The sequence below is a fragment of the Hemiscyllium ocellatum genome, chromosome 24 (assembly GCF_020745735.1).
Source record: "Hemiscyllium ocellatum isolate sHemOce1 chromosome 24, sHemOce1.pat.X.cur, whole genome shotgun sequence".
In the NCBI taxonomy this organism is placed as follows: domain Eukaryota; kingdom Metazoa; phylum Chordata; class Chondrichthyes; order Orectolobiformes; family Hemiscylliidae; genus Hemiscyllium; species Hemiscyllium ocellatum.
Window position 1 is genome coordinate 7,247,916 of NC_083424.1, and position 18,785 is coordinate 7,266,700.

The following is an 18,785-nucleotide window of genomic DNA, read 5'->3' on the forward strand; positions in this document are numbered from 1 at the left end:
GAGTGACTTGTAGGGGAACTTGCGGGTGTTGGTGATCCCCTGTAACTGGTGCCGTTGTCCTTTCAGATGCAAGCAGTTGTGGGTTTGGAAGTTGCTGTTTAAGGATCTTTTGGTGAATTTTTGCAGTTGTAGGTAGCAGTGTATATGAAATGTCCGTGCTGGAGGGAGTGGATGCTTGTGTGTGCAGTGTAGTGCCAGTCAAGCAGGCTGCTTTTTCCTGGATGTTGTCAAGCTTCTTGAGAGTTGTTGGAGCTGCACCCATCCAAGCAAGTGGGGAGTATTCCATCACATTCCTGACTTATGCCTACTAAATGCTGGACAGGCTTTGGGCAGTCAGGTGGTGAGTTACTTGCTGCAGTTTTCCTAGCCTCTAGCCTGCTCTTGTAGCCACTGTGTTTGTGTGGCAAGTTCAGCTGAATTCTAGTTAATGGAAACCCCCAGGATATTATTTAATGTTTTAGTCGTGGTAACGCCATTGGATATCAAGGGCTGGTGCTTGGATTGTCTCTTATTGGTGATGGTCATTGCCTGGCATGTATATCTTGTGAATGTTTGCATCATTTGTTTTCAAGTGGATGTGATGTGATGGGTTAATGTTTATTGTCTCTTCTATGGTTTTCAGTTCTGTGTTAATTAATTTGAGCTATGTGAGGCAAAAATGTGGAAGATTAGACGGAAGATTGGGAAGAAAGAAATAGGATATACCAATGGGGTGACATGGAGTATGGCTGAAGGAGGCTTTTGTGAGGCCTAAACAGCAATATGGAGAGTATTTTTCCAAATGATCTGCTTCTGCCTTTGATGTATAGTGTTGCCTTAGAGGGGCAGGCAATGAATTTGCTGATCAACTGACCTTGTATCACAAATGATTATCTAGAAAGTGTGGTAGACAAAGTCCGCTTTCTGGTGGCTGAGGAACAGTGTACATAAATGCCAAAAATCTAAATGAAGAGAACTCTTAAAATGTGAAAGGAGAGGACCTGAGCGGAGCTAGATGCAAACCTAGTTATGTAACCCCAACATTTAGACCCCTCATTTATTTTAAGAACTGTCTTGAGAACAGGTCTCTTGTTTTTTGAGTTAATAATGCATGTCAACAACAGTACTTAGATTTTGCAATGATTAACTTAAACTAAAATAACAAAGTTGTTACTTTTGAGAATTCTTGTTTGCCTGCCATTTGCTCAGTTGCTGGCTCCTGCCCAATTCTGATTTAACTGTTAAATTGAAAGTCACTCAGAACTGACTACTGGAATGTCAGAGCTGAAAAAGACATGAACATAACAGTGCAGGAGGAGCCCTTTTCCTCCCTCCTGCCTACACCTGTACTGCTCATAGAGTCAGAGATGTACAGCATAGAAATAGACCCTTCGGTCCAACTTGTCCATGCCGACCAGATATTCCTCCAAACCTTTCCTATTCATATATCCATCCAGATGCCTTTTAAATGTTGCAATTGTACTAGTCTCTACCACTTGCTCTGGCAGCTCATTCCATACATGTACCACTCTGAGTGAAAAAGTAGCCTCTTAGGTCTCTTTCCCCTCTCACCCTCAACCTATTCTCTCTAGTTCTGGACTCCCCCCACCACAGGGAAAAAAACTGTCTATTTATCCTATCCATGCTCCTCATGATTTTACAAACCCCTAAAAGGTCACCCCTCAGCCTCTCACGCTCCAGGGAAAGCAGACCTAGCCTATTCAGTCTTTCCCGATAGCTCAAATCCTCCAACCTGGGCAACATCCTTGTGAAACTTTTCTGAACCCTTTCAAGTTTCACAACATCTTTCCATAGGAAGGAGACCAGAATTGCGTGCAATATTCCAACTGTGGCCAAACCAATGTGCTATACAGCCACAACATGACCTCCCAACTCCTGTACTCAATACTCTGACCAATAAACAAAAGCATACCAAGCGCCTGCTCGTCTAATCTTGTTTCACAGCATCCTTTTTTAAAAATGTAAATCAATTACATTTGCAATCATTTTACATCTGGGAGCTACAAAAGTGTAAGTCATATATAACAATATGAATTCTAGATTGACTTTACTTAATATACAGCTATAATTAACATTCTTCCAACTGTTTCTATCACTTTTGTGAATGAACAAACTAATTTAAATACAGTCACTATTTGCTTTTACCTTAATTAATTTTGAACAGTGACTGCTCAGATTATGGATCATGATCACTCATTTGACTGTGTACTAGTGGACAAAAGGAGATTCTCATTTATGTTTTAGGTTTTTTTTGTATTTAGCAGTGAACTCATAAATTTTCTGATCTCTGCCGAGTGAATTACTTTGTCGATGTCCAAAACTTGCTAACTGTATCTTTGTTTTTGTTGAAATGTTTTTAAGCTGTCCAGGAATACACCTGCCCTACTCGAGGTCCTCACATAATTTGCACTTGCTGTTTTCAACCAATGCCTGACCGTAGGGCAGAACGTGAACAGAACCCGACTATTGCACCTCAGCAATGTAAGTGGTCACCTTGCAAACTGACTTAGTTTATTTTTAATGAATTGCCTGGCTGTTTTGAAAAAGAAATTTATAGGGCCTTTGAATGAAATCTTTAGCTCAGCTTCCTTTCCAATAGAGTTCCAGGTCTTGTCCAAGGTTCATAAGACTATAAGAAATAGGAACATGGAGTAGACCATTTGACCCCTTGAGCCTGCTTCGCCATTCAATAAGATCATGGCTGATCCAACACTCCATGTCTACTTGCCTGCCCTTTCTCCGTAACCCTCTACTAATCAAGAATCCATTTTATCTCGGCCTTAAATGCACACAAGGATTCTACCCCACAGCTAGCTGTGGCAAGGGGTTCAAAAGGTTCGCAACCCTTTGAGCGAGCAATTTCTCTTCATCTCAGTCTTAAATTGGCATCCCTTTTATTCTGAGACTGTGCCCTATGAGGAGAAACCATTTATGCTGTCAAGCCCCTGCAGAACCCTGTATGTTTCAACTAGATTACCTCTCATTCTTTCCAGTAAGTAGAATCTTTGTTCATGAGATAATTTGTCCAGACCAGGAATTATCCTGGTGAGCCTTCTCTGAACTGCCCCAAATGAAATAATGATTTTCCTTTTCAAAAAAAAAAGACCAAAATTGATCACCGTACTTTTGTTGTGGTTTCACCAGCACCAGGTCCTAGGACCTGAGCACAAACAAGGACTTCAGTTTGACTGAATCTTTCATTAGAAATTGCATTATTTTTAAAGATGTGGTTAGTGTACTCCAGCTTGTTTAAACCTTTCCCCGACCTGAAAGTGTAGTGTATTTTTGTTCCAGAATGAAATTGTTTAAGCTTTAGGTTGTAAGTTTGCTCGCTGAGGTGGCAGGTTTGTTTTCAGATGTTTCATCACCATGCTAGGCAGCATCATTAGTGAGCCTCTGGTGAAGCGCTGGTGTTCCTGCTTCCTATTTGTGTGTCTTGGTCTGTTAAGGTGGATGATATCATTTCTGGTTCTCTTTCTCAAAGGTCCAAATCAGCGTGTTTATTGATGGAGTTCTGGTTTGAATGCCAAGTCTCTCGGAATTCTCGTGCGTGTCTTTATTTGTCATGTCCTAGGATGGATGTGTTGTCCCAGTCAGTGGTGGTGTGTTCAGTCCGTGTGAAAACTACCTATACAGTGTATTCAAGGACGGGTACCCGATAAACACAGTCCGCTGATTATTAAACAATAAACCCAAACAAGTAAACACAACGCACCCAGAAACACTAGCCACATTACCATTCATCAAAGACATCTGAGATGACTACCAGACTAATCCGACCTTATGACCCTACACCAACAACCAGCCAAACGAAATACCATGCAAGGATTGTAACAAACACTGCATTGGACAGACAGCCAAAAAGCTAGCCATCAGGGTTCGCTAACACCAACTAGCCACCAAAAGACATGACCCACCATCACTAGTATCCTTACACACAGACAAAGAAGGGACACCACTTTGACTAGACAACACATCCATCCTACAACAGGCTAAATAGAGACACGCATGGGAATTCCTCGAGACCTGGCATTCAAAACTAGAACTCCATCAATAAAAGCGTGTATTTGGACTCTATTTTCCAATGTCTGAGGAAAAAAACCAGAAATGATATCACCCACCTTTTTAACAGACCAAGATACACAAATAGCATGTGGGATAGAAAACCAGCACTTCATTGGAGGCTCACTGATGATGTTACCTAGCATGGTGACGAAACGTCTGAGAACAAACCTGCCAGCTCAGCAAACAAACTTACAACCTGAACTACAAATTTTCTTAATTGTAAATTGTGTAACCTTGGTATTCATCAATCATGTGATTACTGTTATCTTATCATTCAGTTATACCCAGTTAGAAATTTTTGGTTTCTCATTTACAGATAATTTAATACTAAAGATAAAGTGAGGGCAAAACAAAAATTTAATGTATGGTCGCAGTGATGTAGCATTTTCTTAAGGAATCATATAACCGTGCAACATAAAGGAGGCCAATGTGTCTGTTTGAAAGGCCCTTTTAAAAAGCTAACCAATTACCCCAATTTTCCACATGGCCCTGCAAATGTTTTCTTTAAATATTTAATCAGTGCAACTTTACAATTTATTATGGATCTACTTCATTTTAAGGCAGCAAATTTCAGATTATAACTCATTGCTGCTACATTTCACATCATCTTACTTCATTTGCTAATTATTGTTTTTAAAAAGACAATGGAAGTCTAAATCTAATTTAGTTTAAGTTGTAACTTTAATATAATAAGGCTTAATCTAAAGTGTGCAATCCATGTAGTTCCCATTTAAAACAGATTTCTAACAGTAAGTGAGAATAAACAGGTCAGCTTTTTCCTTTAAAATCATAAGTTTGGATCTACATTAGAATGTTATTTTATGTAGAGGCTTGCTGTGAAATCTGTTTCAAAGCAAAATGAGCCTTGCTTCATGTGACTGCCTCAGTCTAAACAAATGCTGTATTCAGCCATTCATATCATGGTTAGCCTATAATAACATAATAGACAAGTAATTCTGAAAATGTGTCCTTCCTTCCAGGCACAATTTGTTTGCGGACCTTTTGCCACATGTACTGGGGCTGCACTCGAGTGGGATGCTCTGGCTGCTTGGCAAGATTTTGTGGTAGATGCACTTTCTTTCTTTCATTTGAAGAAGTCCTTTAGAACGATACAAAGATGAGACTGTAAAATGGGTCAGTTTGTTTAGACTGATGATACAGGAATACTTGGTTCTCAGCTAATAGTTTAACATCATTGTGTCAGTAAATTCTGCAGTTCAGCCGGTGTTTTTCACTGACTTGTTGATTCTTTTTCTGAGTGTTCTTGTCAGGACTGTGGGATTTTGATGTGTCGAACTGTGGTTAGAGAAAATTCTCTCAGGCAACCTCTGGGGTTGAGGATGATTTTCTTTTTTGTAGTTTCAGTGGATTTGGAAATGGCCGATCAGTCCAATGTGTAATCCTCAAGCTCTGCCGTACATGCGTCAAGTTGTGTTTTAAGGATTGAGTAGATGATTTGTTTGGAGGGTTTCCCACTTCCTCCAGTGCCTCAACATTGCATCTTTCTGATGAAGTTTCTCAGAGGCAGTGTCTTTTCTGTCTTCCTGAATGAACTACTTTTCATTTTGGCCAGTCAGGGTCCTGATGACTCTGCTTCTGTATTTTTTTTAAAAAGTGCTTAAGAAACTCAAGTCTGGTTGTATTTGAGAAGAGAGGAACAGAATTCATGTTTCATATCCAATCTGACCCTTATTCAGTTCTCTTTTCCTAACTCCAGATGCTGCCAGACCAGCTGAGTTTCTAGAGCACCTTTTGGCTTTTTATTTCAGATTTCGAACATCTGCAATATTTTACTTTTGTTTGAATCTGCCTATATCATGAACCTCTTCTAGGATCCTTTCCGTGTATACTTAAAATGTTTCCTTGTCCTCCTATGGGTTCCTGCTAAAACCAAGCCCCGAGTCGAGCCATTTGTTTTGCGCCTGGTATCAGGCATACTACAATGTGTTCTGCCTAGCGGAACTGATTTTGATTGAATATTGCCTCAATGCTGCCATGTTAGTTCGGAAAAGGATGCTTAGATTGCCTTTCTTTCCATTGCATTTGGAAGGTTGTGCAAAGGTACGACTTCCCCAGGCTTTGAGATGCAGGTTATCCGAGTTTTTAAAGTGTATTGTATTATGACAGCCCCCTCCCCCACCCCGCCGTTAATCTAGACCAGCAACATAGAAGATTTACCCTGTGCTGTAATCTGTGAAATTTTGAGAGGCAAAGAATTATCCTAAAAGTCATTATTAAACAATAAGAAGTTATTAATTATATTTTGAAAGTCTGTTGTGGGTCTGTTCGCCGAACTGGGAATTTGTGTTGCAGATGTTTCGTCCTCTGTCTAGGTGACAGTTAATTATTCTCTGTTAGACTAACAACTATTTACTCATTTACTAACAACTCATTTATCAAACCTATCTTTTACCTTCCCCTCTACAATACTGATCCGATAAAACCTCCGATTAAGATTTACCAAAATATTCAAAATTCAAATTTCAAAATCAGCCAGCTGTCAAATCTTCTCTTTATATCTTCCTTTGTAGATTTTGTCTTCAAGTCGGTGTCAATGTTTTTTTTCTGTGCAAACTCTTTTTTTCAGATGGGTACATCTTGGAGAATTCTTACTAGCAGCCTGCATCTGTTGGACTTCTGGCAGCTTTCTCTCAACTGTTCAATTATTTTCTGGTTTTGTACACCAAAACATTGATTATTTTATTGGCTCTACTATTGTCAAAATACCAAATTCAAACTTGATTGGAGTTTGTTATCTTGGGGCATAATTTAAACCAATTGGCCAAAGTTGAATTTGTTTTTGTCTCATAGCAACCCAGTCAGTGCTAGCTGCTCTGACTAAGGGTTACATTGTTACCTTGTTCCAGACTTTCTGTACCTAAGTCCTTGCTAGCTTTCAACTCTCTTAGAGGTACAGTACCCCTTACACCTTCATAACAATAGGAGCACAGGAATTGCTACAGCTTGGTAAACCATGCATTTAATCCCAGACTTGAGATCCAGCATTCAATATACTCATCTGAGTTGACAAGAGGCTGAGCTGGCACTTGGGAGTCTATGATGAATTTCTTAATCTATGACAAGAGTAGGCTCCCAAAGCTTGGAAAATTGTCTACATTTTCTGGAATCTCACCACTGGGCTCAATTCTTATTGGATGGCAAGGGTGTTTTGCCATGGGAGTTTGTTGTTAGTTTCCTGAGTGTTTAGTGATAAAACGTGTTTGAAATGTTTTGGCAGAGGAATCAATGATCTGGAACTTACTTTCTGATTGAATGCAAGAATCACTTGGAAACTAAAATGATGACTGAAGTTGGAGTGGTTTTGGTTTCAGATGTCCATGCTGACAAATAGAACATTTTCCAATTTCTAAACCTCTTGCATATTTTCAGTACAACAGAAATCCATTTGACCCATAACTCCATGCTAACACTTTTGATAGGACAAGATTGAACTACAATCACCATTTTGCACATCCCAATAGTTTGTGACCCTAGTTATTTTTTAAAATGGATCTGATGCAGTGGGCCACTCTGTGCTAATTCCAGTTTCTGAGGAGCAACCCTGTGTAAATATCTTGTTCAATTTTTTTTTCTATAACTGAACTTTGAGTGTCAACCTGACAGTGCCATATTTTTTGACAGATGTAAATTTTGGCGAAAAGTGTTTGGATGGAATATTAAACAACAACAGCTATGAGTCCGACATCCTGAAGGTAAGGTTCCCTCTTTGAACAAGCTTCAATTTTTTTTTTTAATGCATTCAGTTTTTAGGCCTGTATTTGGTTGACCCTGGAGTCCTTGTTCTGCACATTTTAGCTAGCCAGGTGGTCTGCTGTTTCACATCCCTTTTATTGCTTGTACTATGTTAGTGTTAAAGATGAGAGATGTCAAAGAGTGACTTGGAATGACTCTTGTATTTCCTATTCAGTTAGGCAAAGGAATAGGTCTTTTTATTAGGAATTCTTAATGCACTGAACTACTGTATGATTTGCATCATGATTTTGATAAGCCATTGTACTCTTGATTTTTTTCTTGAGACAGTACACCTATCCTAGCTGAGAGAACAGGTGGATTAACTACTCCCAGGCCTTCTATGCTGCTGTATGTCTTCATTTTCCCAACTGTGTAAACCTGACTGTGATCACATTTACTCATCTTGTGGGCTGTGGAAACAAGCCCATCTAAGTTTTTTTTTGTTTTTTTAAATGTACAAAACCCAGCTTATCCTTCCTTTGGTTTGACCCTTAAGGAATTCAATATTCAATTCATGCAGGAGAGTCACAAAATCCCTTCAACAGATATAACTCATTAATCTAAAGGGATTTACTTTACACTTTTTTAAACTCATCATTAAACCACAGTTTCAGCTTTTAAAAGAGTTAGTCTTCTAATCTGTGCTGAACCGACAGAAATGTAATCTTAGACTTGACACCGACACTAAGAGCAAAATAAGTTGAACTGGATATCAAATATGCAGCATATAATAATACAGCATTGCACCATAATCATGTACGGCATTGCCTTTCAGAATTACCTTTCATCTAGGGGCCTTTCTTGGAAAGAGATGCTGCAAGAAAGTCTTCTACATCTTCAGAGAGGAAAGTTTGTTCTTACAGGTATGTATAATTTAAACGGGTAATTATAATTAAAATGTTAATGGGATATTCTGAAAATAAATGTTTAAAGAAAATCTTGCATTTTGTTAGCACCATTTATGACCCCAGGAAGTCCTGGAATGCAAATACTTTGCAGCAAATGAAGTGCTTAAAATGTAACCACTGTTGCAGGAAATATGACAACCAATTTTCATGTGATGAGATCCCACAAAACAAAATGGCATAATAACCAGGCAATTATTTTATTGATGTTGATTGACGGATAGGCTGAAGTGCCTCAACTGGTTCATGAAGGTTTGATCAAAATGAACACCAGAAGATGCATATGCAGATTTATTAGCTTCAACTAAATATATTATCAAAAATGACTTATTAGTTTAATAAAGTGATTTTCTTAGACATATTCAAACAAGTGAGTCCCACCTTAGAGCACCTCGTGACATCTGGCACTTGAAGCTCAATGTTAATTCCCACGGCACTGGTCATGAACTCAGTCCAGTGATGAAGTCCAGCGAACTCTGAAAAGCCTCCGATATTAGTAGTATATGGTATTTTATATTGCGTGCTGTATTGTCTCATCTGAGAACTTTCCCAAGCATTCCTGGTGTGCAAGCAAATCCAAATCCAAACTGTTTGTTTCCACACATGGCTACCTTCTTACAAAACATCCTGTTCTCAATACTTTTCCATTCTCTATCAATTGCTTATTGATGTGCCCAATTATCCTTAATGATTGAATTTGGCAATTGTCATAACTAGAGATAGGTATTTGCCAGGATACTTGAGAGACTTCCCTTGCTCTTTGAACTGTGCCGTAGTATCTTGTGCTTCCACCTAATAGGGCAGACTAAACCTCAGTTTAACATCTCATCTGATGGTCAGTGCAGTCATACTTAAGAGATGAGCTTTGACCTTTGTGGTTGAATCTCAAGAGTGGACAAATAATACAATTTTGCAGTTAATTTACCTGGAATAAGTGACCACATCAAAATTTAAATTGGATCCACTTTCATATTGGAATGCATATTTTTCTTTGAACTTTTCAATGGTACTTTACTTTCTGAATGGCATTCATATGTATTAGATAAAAAGGCAATCATGGTCTTCATGTTTGATCTACATGGCATGTAATGATTACTGTATATGGTAACTTCCAATGAAAGTAAATTGTGGTAATAACCCCTGCTATAGCATTTTATAGTCTTTAATAAATTGGAATAATGTTTGACTATAAGTTTGTATAATCAAAAACATGGGTTTAATTCCATTGAGGACTGAGTTGTATTTACCCTTTTTATTAATTTTTTTTAAAAAACAGATTATCATGTCACAACAAATGTTGTCCTGTGCTACTGCTGTGGATTGCATAACTTCCGTGAGCTAGCTTACCAGTACAGGCAGAATATTCCTGCCTCAGAACTTCCAGGTTAGTTGTCTTTAGTAACTAGTTACCAGTTTTTTGAGAAACTGGTCACTTTGTTTTTGTTGTTCTCACTCATATCCTCAGGACATCTCAAAACACTGGAGAAACAATAGAAATATTGAGGTTCAACCATCATCAATAAACTGACAAATATCTCTCCAAATATGGATCAATTTCATTTAACTCATCTGTGAATAAAATTCCTAAGCACCTTTAGGAACTGTGCAGCAAATCAGATTTTTTTTCTCTCTAAATGGATCCTTTTTCTAAATGGAATTTATTTTCAGCCACTTTTCCTAGAACATAAATCCTAACTTAATTGTTTCAATTATGTTGTCAATTGATCACAATTTTTTAAAAAAACTTCAACATTACACATTGAATAAAGCTTACTCCAAAATGTTCCATTTTCAGATTCCTACATATGAAAACATGTAACTTCTAGCAGGCATAAGTGAGTCACATTGCAAGTCCAATTGATAACTGTTTAGTAGTTGGGCTTTCAATGTAGCTCACCTAACACTTGCTAGAAGCTGCATGTATTGATTCATAAGAACCTTTCATTTCAGGAAATAGTAACATTTCTAGATGTTGTGATTTTTTTTCAAGCTAAAAGCATGGAATGCAATAATTACTTAGCATATTCTCCCTGACAACATCTCGACCAATCAGTCACCTTGCTGATAGATAAGCACCCTTTTCTTGTGCCGCATAAATGTTTGTTCCCTTGGAAATCTCATTGTGTCTGCTGGACAAAGCAATTAAATTCTGCTGGATAAAGTGAATATTTAATAGGTATAAATGTGTTCATTTGACAAAAGAACACTTGAAGAGATACAAGTATACGTGCTTAAATTAAGTGTAGATTGTACTGTATTTAATTTGACTGCACATGTGTATTTTAAAGCACACTATCAATTGTGCACAGGCTGGTGTCCTGCTGAAAACCAATGTCTGTCTATTTATCACATTCTGTTTTGTCCTGTGTATTGTAATGAGGTAGAGTTATTCAGGATAATCTTGTCTTTAAAAATTGTTTTTCTACATTACAATTAATTCATCTTGTAGAGACTGTAACTGCACGTCCAGATTGCTACTGGGGCAGGAACTGTCGCACCCAGGTTAAAGCACATCATGCTATGTAAGTACCAAATGCAGGTTAATTACATCTCCAGTGTTGAGAAAGTTTTGAATATATTACATGTTACTTTACAGTTTCTCTTAATCACTGCCTAAAATTCAATAATGTTTGCCACTGTTGATTAACAGTCTATAAACATGCCAGTTTATGACATCTGCATTTTGACTCATCAGTGTTTAGATTTGGTGGCTAGAGCCTGGAATATGCAGTTTGCCTACTGGCCTTCTGCTCTGTCTATTTCATGGCCTTGAGAAGTGTTCTTGCTCTTACCATCTTTTGGCCTTGCTTACTGGTGTCTGGTTCTTGCCACTTTGTATTCCCTTGCCTTAGTTGTTGATTCTTGATTACATTAGAGATGTGGTGATGGCACAGATTATAGAGAGGAGATTTTGTGTCAGGTGGAGTAGAGTGAAAGGAATAAGATGAGAAGAGGGACTTGGGAGCTAGCATAGGAGGGAGGAGAGTGCAAGAAGTGTAGTGAGTTTTAGGAAGATGGGTGATAGAGGCAAGTAGACCTGGTGTGAGAATGTAAGATGGAATAAATGGAGATGAAATGCTGCTCAGAATAAAGGGGAAGGGCCAGGAGGGAAAGGTTTACCTGACAGAAGGGGGATGGTAGGAAAAGAAAAAAACTATGGGAGGGGTGGGAATGGGAGGCATGGGATAGGATGACATAGGAAGGAGGGGATGGGGTAAAATATGTCAGAGGGATGAAAGGAAACTTGGAATTTCAAGAGGTACTGTTGAAACAAAACATTTCACTGCAAATGATTTACTTGTCACTATTATTTTGAACAAGGGTTACAAAACTAGAAAATGCCTAGTGGCATTACTGAAGTCGGTGGACATGTTATTCCCAAATGATTATTGTGCCATGTACCAGTCAATACATTATACGGTAAAAAAGCTGTTTGTTTTGAGGGCACATTTCTGGGCATTAAGATACTGACTTGAGAGAAGCTGTTTGTAGCTGTAATGGAGCCCTGTTTTGTCGCCTGTCCATTTAGGGCCTCAGTTTCACCAAACCAGAGCAAGGGTTGGTCAAATATGGATTTTCTACAGCAAATGATCCAAATACCCTCATTGCTGAGGGATGTTTATTTAAAAACTAATTCGAAACACAAAAATCCGAATGCTTCATCTGAGACTAATCTGAAAAGTATGGTTAATTGGCTTTTCTAATGTTTCAAATTGGCATCTGATTGTGAGATCTCAGCTCTTCCAGTTGAAGCCAAGATTTCTTTTAATAGACTATTTGGTTGTGTTTCATTGTTCTATATTTTAACCCTGAGTATCCCAGCTGGCTTTTATGCACTGCCAATTTTCTTCATTCCATCATTGATTGTTGTGCCTAGACTCCAAATCCTGGAATACCCTCCCTAAATCTCTTCACTTCTCTTGTCCTTTAAGACACTTATTAAAACACTCCAAACATGTGTCACCTGTTCTAAAACATGTTTTTGTGGTTAACTGTCCAATGTTGTTCAATGCAATGCCTTAGGACACTAAATCATTAAAGACAATACAAATGCAACTTGTTAGTTGCATCAGTCAAATATTTGGGACAGACAGGTTGTACAAGACTTGTATGCATGTATATTTTCTTGTAATATAAATTGGAATTAATATTGACAGCAAAAAGTGTTTTGAAGTAAGTCAATTTAAGAAAATCTTGCTAATAACTTGCTTTCTTGCAGGAAATTTAACCACATCTGTGAGCAAACACGTTTCAAGAACTGAAGATTCTCCACATCAGAGCCATGCAGCCCCTGCAGATGAAGTTAGAGTGACTTTGAACTTCAACAGTTGTCTTTAAGAATCTGTTTTTATACAATCAACCTTTTGAGTCTAGGGGTCACTGTAAAGTTTATTATACCTAAAAGTTGAAACCAAGATGAACCACATGGTAGAAAATACATCTGTTTTTCTACCATTTGGTAGGAAGCTTGTGCTTTGATATTTTTAAAAAGTTCTATATTTAAAAGAGCACACAGTTTCAGAGCAAGGCCTGCAAATATTTGCTCTGCTGTATACTGCTGTAATATCACATTTTCCACATAAAATTGATTATTCTTAATGTTCTTTTGTTACTGCTGTGCAGTCAATGTAGGAATATAATTTTTTTTATTGATGCTTAGAACAACTGGAGCTAAAACACTTCACAATAAGTGTTTTTATGGGACAGTTGTCTGGGGAAACTCAGTGACTTGACCATAGAAGCACAGAGTTGCAATGTAAATTTCCCTGCATTCTGAAGCATTCCTTGCTCAGCTGACCTTTGGAAGCATTTGAACAATATTTTTTGAGGCCGAGTATTGTAAAGATTTAAATTAGAATAGAAAGATTCCCTTAAATTTATATCGAAAGCCTGCCTTTACTTTTTACTGCATACTTCCTCCTAATGCAACATTTAGCTTTTGAAAGGGCCCAGGCCCAGCAGCTTAGTGTCTCAGGTATATGTGATGGTTGCTGGTTTAGAATATGTTGACTACCAGTAGCTGTCAAGGATAAAACAAAATCTTCTGATAGAAATAAAAGTCGCTCCTTATCATTTGGAGTGATTTCTTTTACATTTTTTCAGGAATTTCTCCAATATTTGGAAGTCTTTATCAGATTTTATTGCCTCCTCTTTTGAGGTTCCTCGCTCAACTTACTGTTCTATCCAGATCAAAGGGCCATACTCCATTTGAGGAGCTTATATTATTGAGTGTTGATAGGCTATTTGACTGTAGAATCTTTGCAGACAATCTGAAACTCTCTCCATCACCCGCTCTTATAACTTAATCAGCTGTAGAAACGCTGACTGACTGTTATTCTGCTCCTTATCTAACACCGTGGTATTAAGAACATTTAGGCACAGGATGATGTAATTTAGGCCATCAAGCCTGTTCCATTACTTTGAGAGAACATGGCTGATCAGTTCCAATCCATTTATTTGCCTTTGCTTTGGCTCCTTGATAATACTACCCATGGAAAAAGAATGGTCTTGTAAATTCCATTGTTTCAGGAAGTTCTGGGTTTATAGTATACCTTGTGTGGGGAAACAAATTCTTCCTGATTCCACTCAACAGCCTGAATCTAATATAAAGATTTGTAACAACCCAGAAACATAGCCCTGTGCTGAAACTTTCCTAATGTGTGTGGCTTGGTAATTTTGCATAAAGTATTTTTCAATGGGGTGGGGAAGGCTGTAATCTTCTATGTCGCTAAAATCATTGCAGATCAAATTAAAGTGGATGGGCACATTCACCTCTAACTTAAATGGATAAATTCATTTTGAGACAGTAATGTCCCAGACTTGATTTCCAATTCATAGTCTCATAAAATCAGCTAACACTGAGTGGAGGGTTCTGAACTTGATTTCAAAGTCCCTGCACAAATCTCCTGCTGTCCACTGACATGCTGCTGGTTCATAGTCAAGTAAAGACAATACTGGAGGTTTGGTATGATTCATTTCATGCTGGGCCAGTCTGCTAACTCAATATTTGGTCCTCAATTGGAAAGTAATCACCTTGAGTGAGGTGTGGATCTGTCACCCAGCAAGGAATTTTCAGAAGAGATCAGGAGAAAATTGAGCTGAAGAAATTAAGTTACTTTTCAGTATATTTAATTTATTTTGCCAGGCAAAGTGTGCATTCTAACTTTCAACTACTTTTACCCAGAATGTAGTGGGAAAATGAAATATACTCTCATGTGGAATACTTAAAATGTATAGTCTATAGATGCATTTATGGGGAAGTGTTGATAGGCACATAAGGAAGAGGAAATAACTTTTGGTGATAGTGGGCAGAGCTTATGGAGCATAACCACTTGTTTAGATCAGTGAAGGCTAATAGCTGTTTTTGTACTGCACATTTTTTAAGCCATTATTCAACTCTTAAAACTTTAAACCGTTGTCACAATTTGCGAAGCAATAGAAGTATTTCCTGTGGATCTGTACCTAAATCTCAGGATCGGGGAATGAAGACGCCTTGATTTATTGTTTATTTTAGCAATTGAAAATACAATTTCAGCTGTAAATTATTATTGGAATAAATGAATGTTTTACTCATGGGAGAAAAAGCCAGAAAAGAAACTGGGTTCACACCTGGAGGGACTGCACTCGAACAGTTGCCCCTTGGTGAATCACGTCTTAGTCTAGGTCCTTCTGTACAAGCACTTTATTTTGATAAAATACTGAATAGCAATTACAATTTATCATTTGAGATGAGCAAGTGTTTTAGCACTGGAATGTTTCATTTTGCATGAATGTTTATAACTGGTTTACAACCTGATCTAAAGCTGCAATTTTAAACAAAGATTGATGGAACCTATACAATTTCATCATTGACCATTTTAATATAAAGTTTTCCAAATTTAAAATCTCAACTTTCCACCAATTGGCATATTTTGTCCTTGGTAGGAAGTGTGCAATCCAGTCGATTCCCTTGGAAACTGGGCTTTGAAAGAGATTTACATCAATAGGATTGAAGTGATCTTTTCTTTTATACAGCATCGAATCATCTTAGGCTGAAGGAGCTTATTTAAACCATCCTTTGAAAAGACCATCCAATTAGCCACACTCATCTGCTGTTTCTTCGTAGCCAAGCATGCTTCATTTTCAAGTACTTATGCAGACCCTGTTGAAAATTCCTATTGAATCTGTTTTACCCATCCTCTCAGGTAGCATGTGTCAGAGCACCAAAACTTGCTGCATTTATTCGTAAGAAATTATCTGCTCTCCTCTTATCTTTCATCAATTACCTTTAAACCTGAGATCTCTGGAAGCCCAACTCGATAAATAAACCTTGATAATTTTGAGCACATGTATTAAATATTCTCTTGTCCAAGTTTCTTCTAAGAACAGCCACAATTTCTCTAGTTTCTCCACATAAATAGTCCTTCTTTTCTGGTACTATTGTAGTGAATCTTACCTGCGCCCTTTAATGTTTTGTCCTTTCTAAAGCATAGTGCCCAGATTTGGTGTCCTGTGTCCCCCATTTTAAAGCCCAGGACCCCACTGTCATTTTTGGCAGCCTACTCAACTTGACAAATATTTGTCCATGTGAAACTCATTCTCTTCCAGAACTCCATTCTGTACTGTTCCACTTTGTTTAATATAACTTTTCTTCCTTCCAAATGTATCATTAAATTTATCTCTGTATGAAGTGTCACCTGCCATCTGTCTTCCCAGTTCATCCACCTTTGTCCTCCTGACTTTTACTGCTATCGTCCTCATTGTTTAATCAGGTGTATATTCTTTGTCAATGTTCCCTTGATCTTTGACACCTTGCCTTTCCTGTTTAGAAGACTGGTATTAAAGGTGGGTTATAATTCCATGAAGTTTGATTGATAGATCTCATCTCATTTGCATAAATTGGAGCAATTCCTATTGTGTTAATCAAATGTCTTCCCACCAAGGCCATCATCAAACACCCTAGCTGGCCTAACTTTGCACCCACCAGGATAGCTGCTAACATTTTCCTCAGCTGTTATTCAGTAGCATCACATTTATTTACCAAGTTGGATTTATGACCCTGGGTTGGATTTTTGAATTGAGTCACAGGGTTTGTGATTCTATGGCAGGGCTCTAGAGGGATTTAAGGAAATCTCAAATGTCTGCAATAACTTTTCAGTGCTATGTAACACTGCTAAACTGGTGACTGTTGCTGAAAAAAATGATGTGTTTTATATTGATTAAAAGCAGTTTGCTGAACTTTGTCTGAATATCTAGTAATAGCTGCACTGCTTAGCTATATTTTGATTTGTTAATGAGTAAAGTCTGGTGTTTTGAATTGGACTTCTCAGTAATCTTAAAATCCCCGTTGAGTTGCTAATTGCTCGGTCTCATGGGTTTTACAGCTTGCATGTTTCCCCATGATACTAATGTCAAAGCTGCTTCACAATTCCCTTTTAAGAGTTAGGGAGATGAACAAGTTTTTTAAACAAAGAAACTGGAAATCTGAAACAAGCAGAAATCAGAATAGTTATGTACAGAAATACATTTTTCCCATCATATCTGTTCTGCTGCCCTAAGGGGAATCACCTCTTGCCTCTCCCCACATCCCTGCATATTCCCCTCATTCAAAAGGTAAGAATATTTTGGAAATGTAAAACAAATGTATGGCACAGAAGAGCATCCCATTTTCCGGTATATGGTCTGTATCCTTAGAGTTTAAGGAAATGTTCCAAGACCACAGCATTCCAGGGTAGACATGTAACATTATAGCTTGCCTCAACAAAACCAAAATACTGCAGATGCTGGAATTCTGAAATAGAAGCAAACAAAAAAACCCAGGAATGCTGTCTGACCTGCTGAGTGTTTCGAGGATTTAATCATAACTTGCCCTTTTCTGCATACTTCCCCTACTCTATTTCTGGTTTTGTTGATCAATGAATTAAGTAGTTGGCATACATTTCAGATTTTGCATGCTCCAAATAAAAATAGGGTTCCTGGATGGAAGGAGCTGTTGGTGATTGAGTTAAATTTGTGTAATCAAACACTGAGGGAAGACTGTACTGAGACTGTTACGTATCCAGGAATGTCTCTGAATGTGACAATTCCTGGATAGCATGCACATTTTCTTCCTCTTTTTGTCTATGCAGCACTTTATCATGTTCTCAGAATATACAAATACTTTGCAACAGTACACAACATTTCCTATATGGTCATTGTTCTGTGCAAGCAGGATTGCTGATAGAAAGCTTCCACCAATAGCAGACATTCCTCACCACCCTGCCTGCTTCTTGATGGGATTTGGTGAAAGGAATATAAAATAGAATGTCGGATATATTGCATGTCATAAAATTGCACTGACCTATGGGCCTGGATTATGAGTCGACTGCTGGAGCAAGGTTTGACATTAACCTTAAATTTCCACTATGAACACAACTATATCCCTGCTGTTAGAATCAGCTTTATGTAAAGTAGGCATTGCAATTAACAGCTCAATTCATGTAATATAGCATTTTGTGTATATTTTTAAAATTCTGAATGGGTGCTTCTAAGTGGTGTTCTCCCTGCTGGTTTATGGGAACGCACAGTGGTACAGGTAAACAAAACCTAGTAGAGAAAGGAGGTTTACAATATTTAGTTCCAGCTGACTTTTCATAATTTCTTTTGAAGTGTCTCCGTACCAAGCATTAGTTTTAGAATCCCTACAGTGTGAAAACAGGCCCTTCAGCCCAACAAGTCCACACTGACCCTCTGAAGAGTATCCGAGATCTACTCCCAAAGCATGTCTAACATTGGCAGCCAGCAACAGCTGCATGTATTTATGTTGTGTCTCTAAATTGGGAAAACATTCTGAGAAGTTAAAGGTACATCTCTGGGGATTTAGTCACTTTTCCTGTTTTGCAGCAGTGAGCACTTTCCCCAAAAGTCCTCCTTGGCCTCTGGTGCTCTTTGGGATGACCGAGGATTATAGAGTTAATGAGATCAGGAACTCTGTAGGACTATAGCAATGATCTGTCACATCTAAACTTCTGTTAAGCTCTGCATTAATTTGCTGTGCAACTTTACCCTTTATAAAAAGTAAATGCTTGTAGCAGATAAGATCAA

General features: G+C 38.0%; 1 protein-coding gene across 2 annotated transcripts in view; it reads left to right on the forward strand.

Moving 5' to 3' along the window:
* Positions 1-16,951, forward strand: part of chfr (checkpoint with forkhead and ring finger domains, E3 ubiquitin protein ligase) — a 48,966-nt gene extending 32,015 nt beyond the window's left edge. For both annotated transcript variants that reach the window (XM_060843398.1, XM_060843399.1), the window contains 7 exons: positions 2,362-2,481; positions 5,046-5,129; positions 7,708-7,778; positions 8,594-8,681; positions 10,000-10,107; positions 11,173-11,245; positions 12,943-16,951. In XM_060843398.1, the coding sequence (XP_060699381.1) occupies positions 2,362-2,481; positions 5,046-5,129; positions 7,708-7,778; positions 8,594-8,681; positions 10,000-10,107; positions 11,173-11,245; positions 12,943-12,985 (587 nt within the window). In that variant the 3' untranslated portion in view covers positions 12,986-16,951. The remainder of the gene's footprint in view (positions 1-2,361; positions 2,482-5,045; positions 5,130-7,707; positions 7,779-8,593; positions 8,682-9,999; positions 10,108-11,172; positions 11,246-12,942) is intronic.
* Positions 16,952-18,785: the final 1,834 nt, after the last annotated feature.